The following is a 23,033-nucleotide window of genomic DNA, read 5'->3' as shown; positions in this document are numbered from 1 at the left end:
AGAGTAAACTCATAACCGCAAGTATGCTCTTTTCAAAAAGCTCATCAACTATAAATACATTTTTAAAACAATGTCTTTCTATATATATATAAAAATGTGTTGACAAAAATATGACAAGGGTTTTTTTATTTAAAATTCACTGGTAGTGATTCCGCTGATACAGGCAGTGCTTCCCGGATATTACCTATAGTGAAACTTCTGATAAACGAGCCAGAAGCAAGTCACACAGGAACACCACATCGACACTTCTCATGCTTGTTTGATTAAAGTGAAAGACCACAAGTGACATTTAATCAGAAAAATAATTGCATTTTTTACTAAAACCTTCGAAAAAAAGTCAAACAACCAGAGATCCAGATTTTTTTTTTACATGTTTATTCACTATCACACTAAGTGCTCCCATTTCAAGATACATTTCATTGCCTTGCTCTGATACTGTAATGTCTTTTGGAGTTAACAAAGTAGAAAGAAGACAATTTATGATCAACAAGGTGTTTGCGCCAAAACGCTGTCATCCCCCCCTCCCCAAAAAATAAAATAGAAATGAACACAACACATGAAATATAAAGAGAAAAAAGAGAAAACTGATGTCGTGTGCAAGAGCCTCAGAGTGCTAGATGAGGTGGTGTAGGAGCGCCTTAAACGGCAAGGGTTCCTATTCTGCCGACTCAAGATACTCAGATTATTTTCCAGTCAGGAGAGGCTGTCGACTCAGGTTTAGCCGTGTCTTCAGGTGCTTCTACGGTTTCAAATTAAGGGTCTCGGTTAGAACTAAGGGCAGTGATATGGTCAGGGGGGATATGGATTCTCAATACACATTGCTATTTTGGAAATTCTTGGCTGAACTTTTATTTAATGAGGTGCATCTTTAAAAAGAACAAAACCGAAACCTGGGACCAGGTCTACAAGACAGGGATTTGAGGAAGGAAGAGAGCAAGTAGAGTGGAGGGGGGGTTCAGTGGGCTGGATTAAAAAGATCCCTCCTTTAGTGCTGAAGGTCAGTAAAGAGTTTGAGGATGTTTCACAGGGACACTAGCTGGGCTATGGAGTACCAAGAGAACACTAAGGCTTAGAATTAGACTGAGCGGAGAGGTTCTGCTACTGAGAAACATCAAAAAGGTCCAGTATACATGCTCCCTTCCTCCGAGACACCCCTCATCCCGCAGCCGAGCAACAAGTGGATCCCTAACACACAAACAAGTATCCATAAATCAGCTTACTGGGGCTATGTACACTCAGGCACAGGTTTACACAAACCACAGGCCCAAAAAAACAAACCGATTGATCCAATAGAGCTGACCTGGATCAACCACCCATCCCCCGAATCCCCTCCTCACTTAGAATACCCACCCCTTTCGCCCCCCTGCAACCACCACCCTCCTGTGGGTGGGTTCAGTGTGGCGCTCAGCGGATGGTGTATCTGACATAGGGCACTTCCACGTCTTCGTCTGAGAGATCGTTGCAGCACAGCTCAAACACAAGGGCTTTCACATGCTTGCCCAGTTTCTTTTTGGACACCTTCGTGACAATCTCCGTCATCCTAGAGGACACAGAAGAAAACAATTAGGATTATAAATAACATTCACGATGTATTTAATCTTAAAGTGCATGGAGACAATATACTCACGGCAGGTCCAGTCTCTCTTTGAGTTTGGCAGCAGGCATGAAGAAGGAATATAGCATGGACACTCCCTGAGAAAGCATGGTGATCTCCAACTTATGCTCATTCTGACAAGACCACAAAAAAGAGGTTTCATTAGAAAGGTGCAGCAGACACTATGAGGTGGTAAAGTGAAGAGGACTAGATGACCACATACTTTAAAGTAATCCAGGAACTGTCGGAGTGTCATCTCCTCCCCGTTGGGCTGCACTCCTGTGACCTCAAAGCGATCCCACAACGTCCAATCAATTTCGTAGTACTGCGAAAACAACCATGAGTAACAGTTAGTGCCAATGATGACAGATCAAGACACAAACAGCACCCAGTTAGAGGGGTAGAAGCCAAAACAAAAACATAAATAACCTATATTCTCCTCAGCACACACTGAAACCATCAGCATGAGAAGGCAAGTTGCACTCATTACACCCAGGCAGACACACTGCATCTGCCTGGGGCATCAGTATTAGCATGGCTAAATCATCATCGGAGATCAAAACACACTACATTTGAATTGGTATATTGCTGGTTAAAAGATGCCACTTTACATATAGAGTACAAAAGAGGCAAGTAAAATGTAGCAGCAGAAACATGCGGTGCCTACCTTGTGTGAGGGAGCAGCGATGGGCTCGGAGAAGGCGAAGAAAGGCAGAGCGAGGTTCATGAAGCCGTTCTTGAACGATTCCAGCTTCTTGTGTCCTCGGACAATCTTGATGAGCTCGAGGCACACCAGGCCGACCACTGCTGCCGTGGTGGTGGCGATGGCAGGAATGATCTTGCCAGCGATCAGCTTGCTCTGTATCGGAGAAAAGAACAAAGTTAACCAATTGTTTCCAGGAGTTTCATTTAAGTAAAACTAAATATTTGAACACAAAGCCATAACAAGCAGTTCCCCACCTTGTGTCTGTCTGCAGGGGGAATGTCGTAGTTCTCTGCTCTCAGGTTGGATGATGCGACGATGAAGTCCATGTGGAAGTTGGTGTCATCATCCTGTTAACACAGGGGCACAACAGTCAGAAAAACAGAGCTACACTTGGTGCAGGTTATGTTTGCATTGAGGACTAACGGCACACATGCGAGTGATTGCAGGTAAACAAGGACAGGTGAAAAGAACGTGTACCTTCTCAAAGTCAACGGCGCACAGTTTGAATGTGGAAGACTCGGGGGAAGGCAGCTGTACCTTCAGCTCATCCAGTCTGGAGTCATCTGCAAGCAAAAATCAGTTGCCAATGTGTCACAATGCATTCAAAATGACCCCTGATGTCCAAGTATAATCCAGTATCAACACACGTCAAATGCCTAAACAACTCAAGATTTATGGCTTTAAAGAATTTTTATGCGTACATTTGTGTATCTTACCAACAGAGGAATTGCTATTCTGCAGCTCCTGATCAGAGACGTGGATTTTAACCCCTGAACGCGGGGTGAAGGGGGCCACCTTGACGTCCTGCAGGATCTTGATCACACCAGCACGATCTGCGCTGCCTTTCAAGCCGTATGACTGGGCAAACAGGTTGGCTGCTGCCACGACATAGTCCACGTGCAGCTCCTACAAGACAAAGCACATCATTGGTCATTATCTTGAAAGTGGAGAGATAGGTTCAGAGGAGATAATAAAAGAAAACCAAACTTACATTGCTAGTGCTGAAGTCTAGGGCGTGAGGACACCTCTTGGGGCCAGACCAGAAGGGGGCACCAGAGCTGGTGAGCTGAAATCACAAATAATAAATGAATATCACGTGATCACCAAGAATGCATAACCAAGAAGTCACATTTATAAAGCATCTATATATTCTCCTCAGCACACACTGATACCATCAGCGTGAGAAGCTGGGTAGCACTCATTTACACCCAGGCAGACAAACTGCATCTGCCTGGTGCATCGGTATTAGCATGGCTGGATCATCATCGGAGATCAAAAACATGCAACGCATTAGCTAAGGACCGTCCTTATCCTCTCTATTGCGCTGGCAAATAAAGTGCCATGCACAGATGGCAGTAGTCATGGTTATTGGTTTTTGCTATGTAACTGTGTACTGTTGCAGGGGTCGCATTAGCAGTCAATTCTTTAATCAAATTAAAAACAAGATCTTAAGGCTGTATGTAATTTTTAAGGATTAGAACACTGACTGAGAAGGACTTTACCTTACTTATCATAAAAACAAATACAGGTTATAATAGATTTTGGCTGGAAAACAAGAAAGTAAAACGCTGTACTTTTAGTCCTGAAAATCGTCTCACTTAGTTTGTAGAGCAACCTCAAGAGGCTTTTGTAAAAGTTACTTTTAACAATGTTTGCTCAAAAAGTCTGATGAAGGCCTGAAATGCAGTTTACATTTTGTATAATTATGATTTTCTGTTTCTCTAGCACAAAAGGGGAATAAAAACAATAACCTAAACAGTCAAACATCTTCTAAACTGTTATTCTTAACAGGCTGAAAATCAGCAGTTGGCACATTATAGTTTCAGAGGCGGCACGTGACACCAGATTTGATTGCTCAGGTCAGATGAAAAAGCTCAGCAATTTTACAAGCTAATAAAACTGAGCAAAAGGCTAATCATTAACTAAGATTGGTGGATTATTTGCCAATACATTTTTAATAAATAAGACTAGTGCATCTGGCAATGTTGTGTGTTGATGAATGAGGGAAAAACCCTAGACATGGCCGCAAGCATGAAGTGAACGGTCGTGTTCATCATGCAGTGAGCTAAACCTGTACCTGCTCGGGGGGGAAGTTGTGCAGTAGCTGGCGGATGTTGTTGCTGTATTGGCACTGCCAGTGGTTGCGGGCCCAGGCTACGCAGTCGGCCCAGCTGTGGGGACAGTCTGTGACGAGACTCTTGTAAACAGCCTCCAGCACCTCCACAGGCTGGGCTCCGGGGAGCTTCAGAGTGCGCTCCATGAACTTAGGATCTCTGCAAAGAAAAGAATCAAGAACCCTCGTAAGTTACAAACATGTTAAGAGGCCCTTGTTGTTCATCTGTTCCAATCAATTGAGGTACAACTCCTGTGAAATACTATCTTGTCAGCTTAACATCTTTCAACCAGTTTAAAAATAAATGCAAGCGTGGGATTTTGTGGGATCAAATCCAACCGCTGCGGGGACCTTGCTGATCTCGTTCACAGGTGGTTGAACAGTCTTGAGGCAAAGCTTTACAAGTACTGAAGAGATCAATAAACATAAACACAGCTCAGACTATTAATGCGAGAGAAATGATTGAACCACTTTCATGATGTTTATCAGGTCCTATGTATAGGTAACAACGGTGAAAGGGAAGTTAACTCACGAGAGGTACTGTATGGAATTCTCCGCTGGCTGTTTGAATAGTCCCTCGAACTCATCGCGGGCCCACTGAAGAGAGGACAGAAAACATTCCTCAAACACTCAATTCATTAAGTCAGATATGCGGAATAAGTTTAAATGAAAAAATGTTTTCAGATAAAGGTAGTTCTATCATCTACTGCTTAGCAATTTAATTACTTCTCCATTTTTCTAGAACCTTTGCAGTTCTAATGTTTGATTAAATCATTCTTAACAAAAGCCATGTCGGTAGAGCGTATTCAATACTTCTGTACACATTTCACACTCTGTGCTCTACTGACCTGCAGTGTGTGTTCAATGGCATTTGGGAAGTTCTTGAGGGTGCAGATGGGGATGGACTTCTCAGGGGGGTCTTGGCTGGAGCTGTACGACTCTGTGAGGAAGGGGATCACAACCTGCACATTGCCTTTGGTACCCAGAGTACCGGACTCCAGTAAGGGTTTGCGGTAGTACACACACCTCCGATCCATGTACATACCTACGCAACGCGCACAAACACAAGGCAGGGGACGCTGATTAAATGAAGAGGATGATTTATGGTATCAAGATCATGAATTACATTTTCTATAAAGGAAGCAGTCCAAGCAGGTTTGTGTTCCTTACGTGCGTCAACATTGTCCAGTGCATTTGTCACGCCGTCGAGGCTCTCAAAGAAGTCGTCGTCGTAGACCCTCTCTGTGTCGGGGCCCACTCTGTTCTGGTGACCTGTGATCCTGATGGAGGGGTTCATCTGCTTCACCGCAGCAGCAGCTGTGTCACTCTTCATTTTCTGTAACGACAAACATTCAAACAATATTAATTAACCGTTTCACTCGAGTGAAATGAAAAATGGCAACTAGCAGGTTTACCGGTACAGTGCACACTTGATTATTACTACTACTTATGGCTCATACACAAATCCCCTTACTGTCTTGAAGTTTCTGTGCATGGTGTGCAGTCCTTTATAATAAAGCTTCCAGTAATAACATTCCAACAATAGTTACGGGCTACAGCATATCTCTTTTTAGGTTCCTCAAACCACAACTTCTTTGGTAACATGATTTTAACTTGGTTAAACGGAGACAAGCAATGTTCACGTATCGATAAGTGTTCTGATATCTGTAAGATACCTGCTATTGACTATCACCACTAGTAATAAGACTTACATATGACTAAGCAGTCTGTTTTCTCCATTTAATGTTTCCTCTGGATATTGTTCATCAGCAGCATTTAAAGTGCATTCAGAAACAATAAACAGGAATCCATATGCAGCGCTGCTAGGAAATCAAAATCAATAGCTTGCCATATCCTCCAACAGACAGGGATGCACATAGGTGATACTGACCGTGACGTCGGAGGGTCTGAAGAGGAACTGCCTGTTGAGGTTGGACTTCTCAATGGTGTCCATGTCCGTCACAATGACCTCGCCCTCACCGCCTGCCAGTCCAATCATGGCAAAGTTTTTCAACAGCTCACAGCCAATGGCACCGGCTCCAACCTGGAATGATTAAAACCCGACCTCAGTTAGAAAGGATATATAGAGGTGCACCCTACTCTTGAATAAAAGGCTGAAAAAATTCTTAAATAATTCATTTTTTTTCAACTCCTCAGACTCTTAGCAACTAGATGCAAAAGGAGTCGTTGGAAAGTGTTTTCATTTGCGGACTCACCAGAAAGTAGCGCTGTTTGCCAAGCAGCTCCTGCAGCTTGGTGCCGAACACGGCAATCTGCCCGTCGTATCGGCAGTTCCTCTGGGAAAAGAAAAAGTGAAAACTCGTTAACACCATTATTTATTGCCGCCGTCACAAGCATCCTTCGTCAGTATAAGTGTGTGAAGCTGAACACGTACGGGGGCACACTCTTCCTCTGTGAGCTCCACTCCTTCCTCTTCATCCAGGCACTCCAGGGCATCAAAGTACAGCCACTGCATTATAGGCATAAACTTTCCTGTGCAAGCCTGAAACAACAAGCATTAAAGAAAATAGTTACAGCTTTTATGACAGAATTAGTTATTAGATTTCAACTGTTTAGTGAGTACATGTTCAAACGACTTTCAAATCACTGATAAGGGCAACTACACAGTGATGACGCATTTCAATATCAAACACAGCAGTAGACCAAAAGAAAACATGGTTTAAAAACAATGAAAACAGCTACTTTAGGAGTGAAACCTCCTCAATTTAAACCCAGTGTAAACTGACCTTCATCACTTCCTGTGCAGCCAGACCTCCAATGAAGGCATTGAGAGGGGCCAGGTCACCAGCAGAAACATACGACAGCTTTTTCATAAGAGCTTCATCCAGCTGCTCCACTTTAGCTGACCCCGCCTGGGCAGAGTTTACCTCCTTGGCTAATGTCAAGAACTCCTCACCATCAGCCTGGAATAAACACATGCCTGCATGTTACAAAATGCTTAACAAAACTCACTGACTTGTACTTATATACGAGTGTACATTTTGACAAGCAGTGCCACAGAAATGCATGCTTTAGTGCAGTGATAAAGTTATCCTCACAACAACACTCCCAATAAAACAATATTAGAAACCAATTATAGTTATTAAAAGCTTTAAACATGGTGGAAATCAGGCTTTTAGGTAGGTGGGCGCCTGGGCGCCTCCGGTGTTTTCCCCGGTAACTTAGCTGAATGTGATCAAAATTCGCCGATTTAAGCCGAAAATCGCGCTAAGCTCACATCTCGTGAGTGACTCGCGGCGAGTCGTGAGACTCTCATTGGTCGATTTTCCGTGACGCGGCGTGGATGGGCGCTGTATTGGTGGAAAATCTCTTTAACCTAATTTTTCTGGCTTCTTTGGTGGCAATAACTGTCGATGAACCGGGGGAAAAACAACAACAAAACGTCAGGACGATGCGACCGGCGAGAACTGTAGTGGGGGGCGCATGAGGAGATCAAAATTTGTATGGTTCCTTTGAGTAATAGGGAGCCTTTACTTTTAAAAGATCGATAAATTGATGTTTGTGGAGAACAGTGTACTTAATTCCCACTATTGACATATTTATAGTTGATAATGTCCTTTATAATATTTGATTGATTTGATTTGATATGAAGGCTAAATGAAAAATAAGGCTAAATGAAAATTCTTTCTTCAAGTTACTGTGAAAGATGAGGAAAAAGAGGAACACAGAACGAAATCCAGCTTCTTCCAGCAGAGTATTCATGCAAGAATATTTTTCTTGTGTGAATGTTCAAAGGTGTGAAAGATCAGAAAACCATCACAAACACATAGCTAATACAACTGTATGCTAAGTGTCTTGCATAAATATACGATATAGATTAACAAATTGAATAAGTAGACATACAAGATGTATGTGACAATTAAGTTGTAGCTTTTAGTTTCAGTTACACTCACTGTTCTTTGTATTAACTTATATATTGTATATCAATCAGTGTAATTATAATACCAAAAAATTATCTGGTCTTCCCCACCCCCCCGACACACACACATACCTCCTCCCAGCCTCTGCACAAAAATAATGTTGTAACAAAGACAAAAACGTCAAACGCCTCAAAATGCAGGAAGTAGTGTTTCAGAGTTATGAATTTCAAAAATATTCGGGGGGGGGGGGGGGGGGATACCCACGGGCCCCCCTACAATACTAGCGCCTGCAGTTCTCGCGCGTTGCTAGGCCATTGAAAAAAGGCTAACAGCCTGGTAGATAGTTGAGTTTTCTACAGAGTAAGTTAACCAAATCTAAGAATCTTCAAGCAACTGTGGTATTTATAAAGATACAATAAGATGTACCTGGTTCCAAGGTGCAGGAAGGTGGTTGTGTTTCTTCTGGAAGGCATTGATAGCCTGGAAGCCAACATGAAGCTGTCCTGGACGATCAAACTTGGCAAAGTCTGTCAGCACAAACTCTGGCTCTGCCATGGAAGAAGAGATGGATTTCTGCAGGGGAAAGACAAACAAGATGAGCAAGTGACAGCATCAGCGAAACATGTAGAGTATTATGTTGCAATTAGACACTCCCATGCCGATTAGTGTCAATAATGGGAATATAAGACTTTGAAATGCAGTCAAACTCCAAAAGGTCTATAATGGGAAAATGATTTGTATAAATCTATCAGGTCACGAAAAACATAATTAGGTGTGGAAATTGGAAGTCACTTACAAAAGCAATCTTCTTGGGCATCTTGACCTGGGAGACAATTCCTCCTCTTACGTAATCTGTAAAGCCAGTTGTGTCACAGATGCTGAAGGTGTAGGGACCTGCAGAGGGAGGAAGTCATGTCAAATGAAGTCGGTTATAACCAGACTAACCAAAACATGTTGTTCTCTCACATAGAAACAGGACTTACCCAGAACTTTAATTTCCACTGGCTGGCAGCCGTTCAGCTCTGTCATACCCTGAACCTCAGTGAAGGTGACGTAGTCTCCACTTTCGAAGCCATGACGAGCCTCATCCAGACATGTCACAACCCCTTGATTGTCCTTGAGGAACCAAGAGTGAACCACATTGTGTCAATCATTTTAAACGTAAAGCTTGTTCTTATTGCCAACTGCTGCAAGTAGTTGGAAAAATAATTTAGGCAGGATGCAAAGACTCACCTTGGTGATCATGGAAATCATGGCGCTAAGCGGCTGCTCTCCATTGGTGTCAAACACCAACATCTCCTCCCCAAAGTCGCAGAAAAGTTGGCTATAAAACACAACATTACACAGCATTAGAGTGACGGACGTGTATAAACATGTGGAAAGTATGAACCAGAAAGGTCAGACTCTTACCCAAACAGACCACGCGTGTCAGCAATGACCAGCTTGATTCCTTTGCTGTGGCAGAACTCGCCTAGTTGCTGCCGCTCTTCTATATTTGAGTTAGTCAGCACTATCACCTAGGACACACAAAAAACAAAAACCTTTTAGCACCAACTTTTCTTTCCATTCTGCCTGTGAAAATCCTTAAGCAATAGCTTCTAGCTAAGTCATACCTGGAAATCGCTCATGAAGTCTTCAGTGAGCGTCTCGGTGTGTGCAGTCACAGGAACGTAGTTGTTGAGTTCAGCCAAACGGTGCTGACTCACCTCTGCCCTGTTCTTCCCAAGGTCTGCCTCCCGCAGGTAAAACTGCCCATAATAAATAAAACGTCAGGCAAATACTGACAAAGTCAATTAATCAATAGGCCAAATTCATTTTTGGAAAGGTTCGCCATCCAATTTAAACACAAAAACGTATACATCTTTTCTATGACTCCCTGTCTTTCATTTTGCTTTCAAATTGGGGCTCAAAATTCAGCTTATTACAACAACAGTTGATGGTCATTGGAACATTGGAAAGACCTCACCAAGAGAGTTTTACTTTATTTCGGTTTCATTTTTTCTTCATGCAGGTGTCTTTAACAGTTGCATTTTACTGTGTAATAAAGGAGAAATGGTATGGTCTCGCTTATAAATAGAAATAGAAATTTGTTTCTGCCGTGACAGAAAGATTCAACTAGAGGGGAAGAAAATGCAGCCAGTGTGGATGTGGCCAGAGATTAAGTGGTTGATTAAAAAAGGTGACAGAAATATGCACAGGCTATTCAATTCAGCTAGAATGAGAAAAAGAGACTAGGACAAATGCCACAGGTTAAAATAGAAATGTTCAAGAGCACAAGATTTAACTGTGGCATTACAGACATGGCTAACATATGCAACCATAATCTTCTCCTGGCTGAACACCTGAACAGCCTATTCCTTATGACCTGTATGGCCTTTGGATAGAAGCATCAGAACTCAGATCTGAATAACCTTAACAATCTCTTTACTCTAGCTGACCCAGGGAGAGGCCACCCACTGATAAATCTGGGTCAGCCTATGGTTAGCAAGGGTGGGGGTGGCTGCAGTACTCTTTTTGGATGGCAACAATACTACAAACCAAGTGACTCATAACAGATAGAAACAAGCTGTACTTTGGATTCAGGCTCAAAGACTAAGGCACAGCTGGGGAACCTTCTATAAAGTATGATGGCCAAGTGAACCAATGTCTGCCTGAATGAAAACAATAACATTTTTGCTGAATGAGAATATCTTCGCACGCTTCTACATACCTGAGAGGAGAGGTCTCTCCATTCTGCGATTCCTTGGTCGTGCACAGTGACACTCCTGACTCCAGCAAGGATTACGTTCTTGGCAATCTCTACTCCAAGACCTCTCATACCAGAGATAAGGACATTGGAGTTCTGCATGCGCTTCATCGCATCATGGCCCAACACGTAACTACAGAAGGAGACAGGGCAGAATTAGCACAACTGTTTTGTTAAACAACCATTCCAGTTTTTCAGTTTCAGGTTTCAGTTGACTTACAGTTGTCTGGAGTACAGGCCTTCATCGATCTCAGCATCATTGCCATTCTTAGCCATGCCCTGAAAAAATACAGAGGGATTGCCATCAGTTTATGTTACAAGTTTTACCAACTCGTATAAAGTGTTTGTACTCACGTTGGCAGGTGTGTGGGACAGATCAGTTCTGACAGAGTTAGAGGAGGAGCAATGGGATCCCGTCTTCGTCTCTGTTCCTGACAAGCGACGCTTCTTGGACAGCGGCGAGCTGGACATCTGTCCGTCAAATAAAGACACAATGTTAAAGACCATTTGGAAGCATGATAAGATAATTCATGTTGCTATTTAACATTTCCCCTTCACACGGTTGTATTAATAACTCATTTACAGTTGTTATGTACGCAATAAAAGTTTAACAGTTCAGTAAATCAGAAAGACTGAAGAAACGGGAGTGTCATCATGGTTATATTTCATTGAGGTTATCAAATTCTCAAAATAAGTGGAAAATATATATCTAAATGCTACAGCTCTATTATCAGCAGTATCCAAGCTGAACGCTGCCCAATCCCCTTCATGTTCAAGAGGATTTCTCGTCTAGGGAGCAGCTGGGCTGGCTGCTGGCCAAACACAAATCTGCTAGAAAACGAACTGAGCCTGGGAAAAGACATGAATAGCAGCATTATCAGTTCTTTTCATGCTCAGAGACAGGGCTGGCCTGTTTATGTACTTCTATTGTCCATTATACCGGTGTTTAAGGACCGCCAACATCGTTTCAACAGAAACAGCTGAATCATTAAAACTTCACTGCGGTAAAGTGAGCAACACCTCACGGCGGCCTGCAGGTGTGGACACAACGTCCATACAATGCCGTTTGAACGATCCTCAGTATGGAGATATAAAAAGGGCGTTAGTAAAAAATAATCTTTAAAAAAAACAACATCCAAGTACCTGGTGATTAACGGAACACTCCAGACAAACCCAGTCACTTCAGGAAGTGAAACAGGCCGCAATCTCTCGAACACATTCCCACTGCACAGCACTCATGATCGGACACAATTTCCGCATCAAATGCAGCTAACCGAACGTTATATTCTCGAGACAGTCACACGTAACCGTGTATTTACGTCCCTACAGATTAACATAATGGAACTAGTTTGCCAACGTTGTTAAATAAACAACGTTATGACCACTCGAAATAAAAATGTAACGGTAACTGAACCGTCGATGTCCGTCAAAAACGAAAATGAAGACAAACGGAATGATACAGCAAAGAGGGCAACACATATGTTAACTGAAGAAATCAAGCCTTTAACGTTCAAGAAACGGTACATAAAATATCCCTACACAGCGCCAAGAGGAACCCGATTAAGTAGGTTGCTTGCCACTAATCAGTTAAGTGATTTGGCAAAGTGGACAGAGTCGGAACATTAATAACTTAAGAGGCAAGAAAACACCAGCCTGCCAGCCTATCCATTAGCAGCTCGGCCTAGGCCTTTATTTCCCCCAGTGCGGAACACAACTTTACAAGCTAGCAGCTGTTAGCTATATGCAACCTGCTCGTTTAATACAACAACGGTTCCATTATGTCAGCTAGCTAACACAGCTCCTTTGTTAATACCGACCGTGTTTCCAACACTGCACCACAACCAGCATTCAAAGGTATCGCCCAATGTAGGATTATTTTGCGAATGTAAAACTAGCCATTTCACTCGTGCTCCATTGATTTCTCTTTTCTTACCAATAATCCTTCTCGGTCCCTTCCCAATGCGAACCCGCTCCTCTCCCGCAGTATCTAGATGTCAGTAAAATCGATGGTTGTAATATGGACGATTTGAACAAAGAAAAGAAACGCGGTGTGGGATTAGGAGGGTCTGCGGTATACTGTCGAGTCACTATGTCGTTGTGCTGAGAGTCTCTCTATGTAATTGCGTTGCTGGCTTTGCGACTGCAGACGGGAACAAAACCAAAATGGCAGACGGGAGAAAGGGGCGGAGCAACTGTGACGCATGGGCTGAAATATTCAACAGGAAAGGGAGGCTGCGAGCACGCTGGTCAGACAGGAGCTCCTCTCATTGGCTGAATAACATAAACCAACGAGCATCCATCCCGCCCCTTTAACCAGAAGATGCATGCCATGTATGTTACTGTACAATGAACTGCAAGACCACCAGCGATTTTTAAAGACAAATCTTGCAATACTTCCAACAATAACGAGCAGAGCATGTCATACGCAACTTCAAGAAAGCAAATATCCAAGCACGGACTATACTTTGACATTTGTGAAAAGTGAAGTCTATCCAAGTATCCACTATCTAAGTATATCCAAGATTAATGAAATACAACAATAACAGCATCTTTGTTGCTTTGTGACAGGTTGTTAAACAAGTCGCCTCGTTGTGGAACTACACTGCATACATACAACTTACAGAATACATGCCAAAATGCACCATGAAACATAAAACCATCTGAATGCTAAACCAAATTGGAGATTCATAGCACGATAATTGCAGTATAGTAGTTTAGAGATGTGGTCCTTTATCCAAGTTCAGCAAAACACACCTTAAGTCAAGTCGGATGGTATCCCAATGATAACGGAGACAGGTACTACATTAGGTAGTATACTTGCTAGACCTAGTGATGCTAGGCGTCTGGTCCCTCAGTCACATTGAGGTTAGGGGTGAGCATTCCTTGTAAAGGAGGAGTATTGGGGGAGGGGGTGCCTGGCAAATGACAAAGGCCCAGGCAAAGAGTGGGCCGCATATTCTCGGGTACACATGTCGAGGGGATCCCCATTCTCACAGTAATGCTGCGAAATGATAAAAAACCACTATATCCCATCATAGCTCAAAACTATGAACATAATAAATGTCACGTTAACAAACATCCCAACTTGGCAAGCTAAGAGACCTCGCCAATAATACGTTGCTGTGGTAGCATCAATTATCCTCCTACCTTAACGTTCTCCAAAATACATATGGAAAGTGAAATGTTGCCAGTGTTTCAAAGCTGCGTGTTGCAAGTTAGCTTGTGTCTGCTTCTGAACATTGCGAGCATCTGGTGTTTGTAGCCAACTAGCTTTCCAGCTACTGTTAACGGTATTCATCACAGAACGTTAATTGAAACAGCAGTCTCGTGCACATAAAGGTGCGAATTCCAATCTGTAGTTAATGGTTACGTGCCAGTGGTTTTTAGCCCATGGTTAGCAGAGAGCAACGCTGAAATTGTTCAGAAAGCTGACAACAACTAACGTAAACGAGTACCAGTAACGCAATCAAACGACTGCGTAGTTGTTAGCTTATGTGCAGCTAGCTTTCAAGCTATCTAGCCACCCAACGACTTTTTCCTACTTCCAGCCGCTATGTTAGCTTAACTAGCTAACTAGCTGGGGCTAACATTACCAAGACGAGAGCTTTCACAAGTGAGCAGAACTTACCACATCCGATATTACTCGGCCTGATCTGTAGTATTAAAATCGGCTTGTATTTAAGCAAAAAAATCTAAGAAATAATGTGACAATTTAACAGTACCGCTGATTGCAAAGTGAAAAGTATGTCAGGGTGGCGGGCTCTGTGTGAGTTTTTCCGCTGGACGGTTGCCTGACCGGCTGTTCCAGAACCGTTTCCCCTCACTCTATTTCAGTTGAAAGCAAAGCAAAGCAGCAACATGTGCACGTTACAGGCACAACCACCATTCCATTCAAGAGGGTTCACCCATGACTGATTTAAATAATTGTATCACAAGTAAATTCTATTAGTATTCTTTAATGTGGGTCGACGCTACTTAGAGGATCAAGTATATTGAATTTCACACTAGTTAATTGTTTGATCGCATGTTACATTTTAACACATATTTCCTTCACCCCCATGCTTTCACGAGTATAGACTAATCCAAAAATCGCGTAGGGCATGATGGGACTTGTAGGCATTGCTTTGCTCATGACTGAGAAATCATTGGATAACTGATCTTTCAGCTAGAGCAATAAAACGCAAAATTACGTGATACCATTTGTATAATGATATTACATATGTTCATATTAAAACCAATTATTAGAGTTGTATCAAACAACTTTTAATCAATAACGAACTAAAGATATGAAGCTTATTTGTTTATTTTTTTAATTGAAAGACTTGCAAATAGTGCACAGTTTACACAAAAACAGAAAAGTGGAGTTAAAGACTTGTTCAGGGGGAAAAGCACAGAACCTGCTATTACATAGATCCAAAAGCAGAATGAACTTCAGAAATCACTTGATAAAAAAGGAGCAAATATAGACAGTACTATCAAATTAACAGTACCAATTTAATGTGTTGACAAAACTGGAGAAAAACAAAAACAAACTCCATGGACAAAACTGTTGAGAATTATGAAATGTGTGTGTGTGTGTGTGTGTGTGTGTGTGTGTGTGTGTGTGTGTGTGTGTGTGTGTGTGTGTGTGTGTGTGTGTGTGTGTGTGTGTGTGTGTGTGTGTGTTATTGCAAAGCCTTTGAACACTAGCATCTCAATTTTGCTCAAGCTCTCAAACAGGTGTGGAGCAACGCACAACACTTTGAGTGACAATTGAAGTTTACATACATTAGGCTATATAACAAAACAAATCTCAGTCTGCAGTAGCTAATGGAATGGCAAACATCTGTACAACTCTTAGACTGCAAGCTTTTGAATTTGCAGCCTCAGTAGTTGAATTAATAGCTATACCTAAAAAAAAAAAAAGGAATGGGATATAATGACATAGGATGAGCTGCTTAAAAAAAGTAAATGTCAGTTTGGTTATGAGGAAGTTTACAACATAGGATGAGAGCAGGAATCAGGAACCAAGTCCTTTGTATTTATTTACATTTTGTAGGGAATAATGGAAATATTACTATAAATATCACTCCCCCTCCTCAATAACTCACACTATAAACTGATAATTGTACCACAATATCTTACTTGTGTACATTTGGGATTTGCAAGCTGCGCTGAATGCTTAGATTTGAGTATATCAAGGTTGTGTTGCAAGCATTTTGATGTGCACAATCTGGATTTGCTTTTAAGATCTTTGTATTTGCAGCTGTCATACAGAGAGATTTACTACTCCTCCTACACTCAAGTCATGGGTGTATTTAAATGCCATAGTTTATTTTCTCTCAGACCAGTATTCTCAAAATGAACATACAGCTGTACCAAACATCATTCTATGGTTACTTTTCCTTTTTGCGTTGGTGGATGATACTTGGGTATGAGACAGTGTTTCTAAACCCTTGAAATTTAAACCATAAATCCAATGTACCATCTGTTGTGTATTGCATCATGGACACCGGTTTTATAGCCCTCTTTCCATCCCAGCTCCGGTGGACTGGTTGGTAGAAGCAGCATCCCTATGTCCCTCCATGTCTTCTTGCTCTCCTGCGGTCTTGGGTGAGGATTGTGTGGGTGGGGAGGGTGGGGGATAGGAGGGAGGAGGGATAGTAAGGCGAGGGAGAGATGGCAGCACAGGCCTGGGAGAGGTTGGAAGAGGCGGAGGAGTTGCAGAGTTAGCAGTTGTGGTATGTTGTGAGGAGCGAGCGCGGGAGGTGGCAGGAGACGCATGTGTGCTCCTGGCTCGTGGTGGCTCTGCGGGGCAGTCACTGATTTGCTCCAACAGCGAGGGCATATCTCCCTCAATCTTCTCAAGCACGGCAGCCATTTGCTTTTCTATCTGCTCAATCACACTGTCCATTTGCCAGTCGCTTGTAGTGCTACTCCCGCCTGTTCCATGTGGTAGCCCGGTCCCATACATCCCTATCCCTCCTCCAGTCATATACAGGGAACTGTATGGACTCCCATAGCTCCCTGCCATCCCCATTCCTACTGTTCCAACTTCTGGGTTGTATGGAGTGGCGTGGCGGCCCAAACTAGCAGAGCTGCCTACTGTGTAACAACCTTGTCCTGTTGCAGGACCTGGCCTCGCTATGCTGAACTCAGCGCTGTATCTGTCTGTTGCCCTTGCATCCCTATCCCTTCTACTCATGGGGCTGGCATCACCCTTTAGTCTAATTCCTCGTCCTGCATCAGGCCCAGTTTCAGGCACCACTGTTTGAGCGACTGCCACAGACCTCTCTGCCACTGCCTCAGGTAATTCTGTCTGACACCAACTTCCATCAGTTTCATCCTTCCGGTCTTTCTGCATGCCTGGCCTCTTGTCTGGTGAGGCTGTCCCAGCAGCAGAGGCTTTGGGTGTGGGGCCATGGAGCGTTGCAGCCATCTTACGTTTGCTGTTAGGATCAGGGGAGACAGACGTGTGTTTTTTGGTCAGATTAGACCCTGAAGACCCGTCTGACAGCTTGGAAGGGTCAGGCGTCGTCTTGGGAGTTGGTTTGGATTCTGGAACAACTTTAACTTGACCCAAGTTGGTTGCCATCTTCCTGGTTCCATCACCTGCTGCTTTCTTTGCACCAACCTTGTCAAGCTCCTCCTGTGCGAGTTTGAGGGCTGCATTTGATTGGCTTTTCTGACAAAGAGGCTCCTGAACATCTGAGGGGGAAGTTCCTACTGATGGGCCTATAGTTTTCTTTGACTCATCCTGTTTTTCTGCGACCGTACTCCTCCCCTCATCCTTTTCTATACCCACCGGTGTATTTTCAACAGTAACTTCTAAAGACACACTACTTGATGTCACTCCTTCATCACTTGTCCCTTTGTCTCCTTCATCACTTGTCCCCTGGGACAACACTCTCTCACTATCTCCTGCCTCCTCTGTGCCCTGAGGCTCGGCTGAACTGTCATTCAGTGCCTCTGAATTCTTCAATCGTTGCATGAAGGTGGTGACACGGATCGCTTTCTGCAACACAGACAGATGAAAAGAAAAAGGAGAGGAGGATATAGGTGTTAAAGGCATTAGATTTATAGTATATTGCTTTTTTTCATTAACACCCATATTGGTTAAATAAAAGAAAAGCATTGATCCTATATTTGGTTATGGCAATGCAAATAACATAAGATTGGAAGACAAATATTTGACAAAAAGCCTGTCACGGTAACATGATTCATTACCATCATAATAAGCGTGAGATGTGACAGTAAGATTGGTGCCATCTGTTTACTTCCAGGAGGCTATGATACATTTGTACCCTGGTTTAAATCAATCTCAAGACTCACTCACTCCAAGCCACACCTTGACTGCTTGTTGTCTGGAAAAGGTAAGTGAACAGATGGGTGTACATCTCAGTCACTGTTACACCCATCTAACTTATTATGACTTACAAACACTTAAGGAGTTAAAGAAAATGTGTAAGCTTAGAAGTTGTTTTTAAACCAGGGAATCGATTCACTGGAAGTGAAAAGCCATTTGGACAGACATATCACTGAATACAATATGGTTTGACTGAGAAGCTTTTGTACAGCTTCAAGTATGACTTGAATGTAACACTGAGGTACAGTATGGGTCAATGAGCCAGGATTCACGTAGGAGGAATGACAGAGGGCCTTAAAGATCAAATCACTGCAGTTCAACAGTCCACAGTGGCCTACATCCCTTATATCCTTTCTATTTCTCCCTCTCCTTATCTACACAAACAAATAATACAAACAATGAGCAAACCCCTTTCCCTATTGTGGAACGTTATCTTATTTTTATCAATCTGGTTTCATATACTAGTGCAGATGAGGAGTAAGAAAGGAGTAGAGCGAGCCACTTTGAACATCCTGGTCTAAATCCAATGAAGAAAAGTGGGACAGAGTGGATGGATCTCTTCTGGGACAGGACATGAGTGACAGTGGGCAGGAACAGAGCATCTGAGAAGACTTTCACCAGCCAAACATGTTCAATACATCTCAAGGCTGACTGAGGTTTAACAGAAGGTGTTTCCTGATTTGATTATTATAAATAACCGTGAAAACCTCTTTTTTAATAAAAAGGATGTCCAGTCGTCATAAAGATGTTTTGTTATTAAATCATGCCAGACTGAAGGTGAGTTTCTGCCCATGCTCTGTCCTTCCATTCTCCCTCATAATGAACAACAATACCTTCAACTCCTGGGAACCACATGGGGAAAGAGAGAAGAGGGTTATAACTGTTACTTATGCTATTAGGTCAGCGCTGCCATCTTGACTTCTTTCTTCTTGGTCCTCAGCATTTACTACCCCCATGTCCTCTTATGACCACCACTATATAATTTGCAAAATTAAGACATACCTCTGCAGAGTTGAATGCAGAGCTAAAAGTACCTCATGACATCAACGTAACAAATAGACCAATATTATCATAATCATTGGTGCCTCACACTAGTCATCTTTATTTTTTTGCCCTAGCCTTAATCGTGTTTTCCCCCCTCCTTTTCCTCTGCTGCTTTCTTACCTATGTTATCACTAATGTTATTTACTGTTATAGAAAGAGAGTGAGAGTGAATTCATACCCGCCATTTGGCCTTCGCAAAGTTCTTCTCAAACTGGGCACACACGCCATCCTTTAGATTCTTCTCTGATGCACCATTCCCCGCAATCCTGTCATAGGTGAAAAAAAACAAAACAGCTTACAAGTGAATACTAACCCTGTAGACATGTGCCAAAATATGTGTGCTCTGTGATTATGTGCAAACAATTACCATTCATGCCAAAGTGCATCCTGCGCTGTGATTCTCAGCATCTGGTCAACCTCCATGAGTCGACAGACAAGCTCCTTAGCTGAGAGAGAAAGAAAACAAAAAGTAAGTTTAAAGGCTTCGACTAAGAAGTTAGGAGACAATCAAAAATCAATTATTGGAATAATTTGAGGCATACAATAACAAATGTAATTTAGACTACTGATGGAAGAATCAATTGTTTATTCCAAATGCCTTTAAAAATTCAATTGGTTATGTATTGCCATCATGTGGTAGAGTTATGTACCTGCAGGTGATATGTCATCCCAGTACGGAGAATCAAACTCAAATTCACCAGCAACAATGCGACAGAAGATGATGCGATTGTGTAGATCTGTGTTCTCTTCCTCCGTCTCATCATAAAAAGGGGGGTTACCTGATAATCTGCAAAAAGGATAACATACATAAAGAGACAGAGGAAAAAAAGTTATTTCCATGCAGATAACTCCTGAAATGTCCATTTCAAACAACAAAGCCATTTTTGTGATGAAAAGTATTTGAAACTCAGTGTTAATCAGGCTTTTTGTTGAATCATAGCTTTGATGGAGACTCACAGTATGAACATAATTACACCCACAGCCCAGCAGTCCACAGGACGACCATATCGGTGACGAGCCACCACTTCAGGAGCTGAGAAACAGCAAAGAGAAAAGCAGATGTAAATAGAGAGAGAGAGAGAGAGAGAGAGAGAGAGAGAGAGAGAGAGAGAGAGAGAGAGAGAGTGAAAAGAGATTCAAATGGCTGGATTTTCATTTATGAACCTTCAGACGGCATTCATAACTGCACACCACCCGGGCCTCTTTTCCATTTTCTTTATTTATTTGTCTAATTACTTAGCTCAGCATTATGAATAACTATCCTTAACTTTCTCTGGAGAGAACAAAGCCAAAGCACAGTTGTGTAATGCCCTCACATAAACTTGGGAGAGAGAGATATGTACTTAAACTGGATCCCAAGACTGTTATTCACAAAAGACATCAGGACATGAAAATGGTCAAGTATGTTAGCAAGGAAGTATGCGACATGACACTCAGAGAAACACAAAAAAGCAAAGTTATATATAAAAAGAAAACCACAAAAGTCGGTGAGTCTCTTACCCAGATATTCTGGTGTCCCACAAGGCTCTGTGATCGGTCCATTCTCAAACCTGGACAGGTAGAAATCCCGCAGAACTACTTTGTTGTGGTTGTTTTCTGTGTAATACATCAGGTTTTCCAGCTAAACAACATGAGGAACATTATTTAGTATTGTCATACAATTACAGACAGCCTTACAAACTATAAAACAGGTTCAGTACTTATAGCAACTGTTTGCCGTCTGTAAAGAAACTCTGTAATGATGGTATATTGTTTTATAATAGCTTGTGTCGGAGATTTTAGAATATGTTTTATATTTTTACCATATGTTTTATGTATTTGATCATCTTTTATGTTAAAATCTATGTTTGTTTGTGTTAAAGTCGCTGAAAATAAATGTCTCTATGGGACTTATTATGTTAAAGTTGAAGTTTTGATTTTACATGCCTAGCATGTTCAAATCAAGATGACTAAAAGTCTCTGTTGTACTAGTGAAAAGTAATGGATCATCGGTGGTGATCCTGTAATATGTCTGAAAAAAATAACTTGCACTAATCTGAAAATTGTATTTTTATTACATTCTTGGGTTCTGAAGATAAATGAGTGCAGACTTATGTAAACGGTGTAATGTACAGTATGTACAAAATAAACCTGAAAAACATTCCAGCTTCTGCCAGTGGGGGGAGTCTGAAGGCCGATACATGATGTAATTTCATCCTAATGGGTTGATAATGGTGGCTAAAGACATGAATCTGTCTGTATGTATGTATCACTAGAGGTTGCATTAAGCCATAAAGACAGTGTTTAGTTCCTTGCTAAAAGGGTATCAAATGTTGAGTCATTAACTGAGATGGCATTGCAATGCTTTCATGTTTCTCTGAAGAGATACACTGAAAAATGCCTTCTTCAGTGTAATGGCGAATAGGTGCCTTACACTCAAACAAGTCTTTTGTTAAAGAAAGTACCTTCAGGTTCCTGTGCACTATGTTGAGAGAATGTAAGTATGCCACAGCCTCGAGGACCTGTCTGATGACATTGGATGCGTCTCTCTCTGTGTAATTCCCTTGGTCAAGAATCCAGTCAAATACATCTCCCCCTGTGGCACTGTGCGCAGTTAAAAACACATGCCCATATCAGAACACATATCGACAAAAAAATGAAGTGCAAGTTGGTGTGACTGTTCACCACATGTTGCGACAAAATAATTCACTTTAAGCGTTCAGTAACACAGTTATCAAAAGCCCTGTGCTCTTGTTTATTTGTTCATTAGTAAGGCAATATGTTTCTATTGGCCAAAAGCGAGCGCTGCTGAGCAATTAAAAATTAGAGCCTTGGTCATTTCTCTAAAAGACTTGGTTAACTTCAGAGTGTGTATAAATGATGGGTGTGATCATCACGTATCGCCCTCAGCAGGAGGGCTATTGGCTGAGCAAGCTTGTAAAATGAACAGACACCGGCTCATAAACAGACTGCTGAACACAGAAATTACTGCTATCACTTCGAGAGTCTGTCTTGCTTTATCACAACAACAGAAGGGAAATAATTGTCCACTCAGCGCCATTTAATGTTATTGCTTTCAAATAAAGTTGCAAATGTAAAAAAATGCACTAGTCACAAGTGACGCGGATCGATCCAAGGCTCTCTGTAGAGACCCTGTTATTGCCAAGCAGGGCTTCAGGAGTAATGAATAATGTTGAGTGTTACTAAGAGCAAATACTTCATAAATCTAACACCATCCTCTGTTGCTGAGGGGAGCAACAGAGCACACAGTAATAAAAGGAAAGACTTGACCCCTACCCTCTAGCTGATGGATACACAATTAAGACATGCACACTTAAGTACACTTTGTCGGGAAATGGTTATACAAAAAGTTATATAGTGAAACAGTAAAAGAAACACTCACAGTTCCTGGATGATGAAGTATTCTTTGCGGGTCTCGAATGTGTCTATCAACTGAAGGATGTTTGGATGGTTGACCCTGGAAAAAGCAGAAAGGAGTAAGAGACCATACAACAAGAAGCGTCACACATGCATTTGTAGGATGTTAAACATTCTCTTGCTTTTAAATAGCCCTATATACAAACAACATGAAAGCAGACATCTTTTTAAATGGACAGATACTTCA

The 23,033-nt window shown here is 42.1% G+C and overlaps 2 protein-coding genes and 2 non-coding genes across 7 annotated transcripts in view; all 4 read right to left on the bottom strand.

Annotated features, from left to right (window-relative positions):
- Positions 1-109: 109 nt before the first annotated feature.
- On the bottom strand, positions 110-14,892 carry uba1 (ubiquitin-like modifier activating enzyme 1). Of its 3 annotated transcripts, none has more exons than XM_063891210.1 (26): positions 14,669-14,892; positions 11,395-11,511; positions 11,261-11,319; positions 11,005-11,173; positions 9,908-10,042; positions 9,705-9,811; positions 9,528-9,618; positions 9,278-9,410; positions 9,091-9,188; positions 8,721-8,867; positions 7,161-7,337; positions 6,809-6,916; positions 6,630-6,710; positions 6,305-6,457; positions 5,584-5,749; positions 5,262-5,458; positions 4,946-5,010; positions 4,378-4,573; positions 3,292-3,366; positions 3,002-3,206; positions 2,778-2,863; positions 2,555-2,647; positions 2,262-2,453; positions 1,818-1,919; positions 1,628-1,728; positions 110-1,540 (listed from the first exon to the last, which is right to left on the bottom strand). In XM_063891210.1, exons 2-26 carry the CDS (start codon positions 11,509-11,511, stop codon positions 1,405-1,407), a joined length of 3,189 nt encoding a protein of 1,062 aa, XP_063747280.1. In that variant the 5' UTR covers positions 14,669-14,892; the 3' UTR covers positions 110-1,404. The 3 variants fall into 3 exon arrangements, with proteins under 3 accessions (XP_063747280.1, XP_063747271.1, XP_063747288.1); XM_063891201.1 differs by lacking the exon at positions 14,669-14,892 and adding an exon at positions 12,974-13,213; XM_063891218.1 differs by lacking the exon at positions 14,669-14,892 and adding an exon at positions 12,974-13,213 and having other exon boundaries at positions 3,017-3,206.
- Positions 2,030-2,149, bottom strand: LOC134872640 (small nucleolar RNA U6-53/MBII-28). The gene has a single exon (XR_010166838.1). It is a non-coding gene; the product is annotated as a small nucleolar RNA U6-53/MBII-28 (small nucleolar RNA).
- LOC134872633 (small nucleolar RNA U6-53/MBII-28) lies at positions 3,451-3,571 on the bottom strand. The gene has a single exon (XR_010166836.1). It is a non-coding gene; the product is annotated as a small nucleolar RNA U6-53/MBII-28 (small nucleolar RNA).
- Positions 14,893-15,705: 813 nt separating the features above from the next.
- The window catches only part of camkvl (CaM kinase-like vesicle-associated, like), a 32,734-nt gene continuing 25,406 nt past the window's right edge, over positions 15,706-23,033 (bottom strand). For both annotated transcript variants that reach the window (XM_063909372.1, XM_063909445.1), the window contains exons 4-11: positions 22,812-22,886; positions 21,874-22,012; positions 20,930-21,050; positions 20,387-20,462; positions 20,080-20,216; positions 19,797-19,875; positions 19,608-19,695; positions 15,706-18,034 (exon numbers count right to left, since the gene is read on the bottom strand). In XM_063909372.1, the coding sequence (XP_063765442.1) occupies positions 16,538-18,034; positions 19,608-19,695; positions 19,797-19,875; positions 20,080-20,216; positions 20,387-20,462; positions 20,930-21,050; positions 21,874-22,012; positions 22,812-22,886 (2,212 nt within the window). In that variant the 3' untranslated portion in view covers positions 15,706-16,537. The remainder of the gene's footprint in view (positions 18,035-19,607; positions 19,696-19,796; positions 19,876-20,079; positions 20,217-20,386; positions 20,463-20,929; positions 21,051-21,873; positions 22,013-22,811; positions 22,887-23,033) is intronic.

This window comes from Eleginops maclovinus, chromosome 1 (assembly GCF_036324505.1).
Source record: "Eleginops maclovinus isolate JMC-PN-2008 ecotype Puerto Natales chromosome 1, JC_Emac_rtc_rv5, whole genome shotgun sequence".
NCBI lineage: Eukaryota > Metazoa > Chordata > Actinopteri > Perciformes > Eleginopidae > Eleginops > Eleginops maclovinus.
The sequence above is the reverse complement of the archived record's forward strand: the minus strand, read 5'-3'. Positions and strand labels throughout refer to the sequence as shown.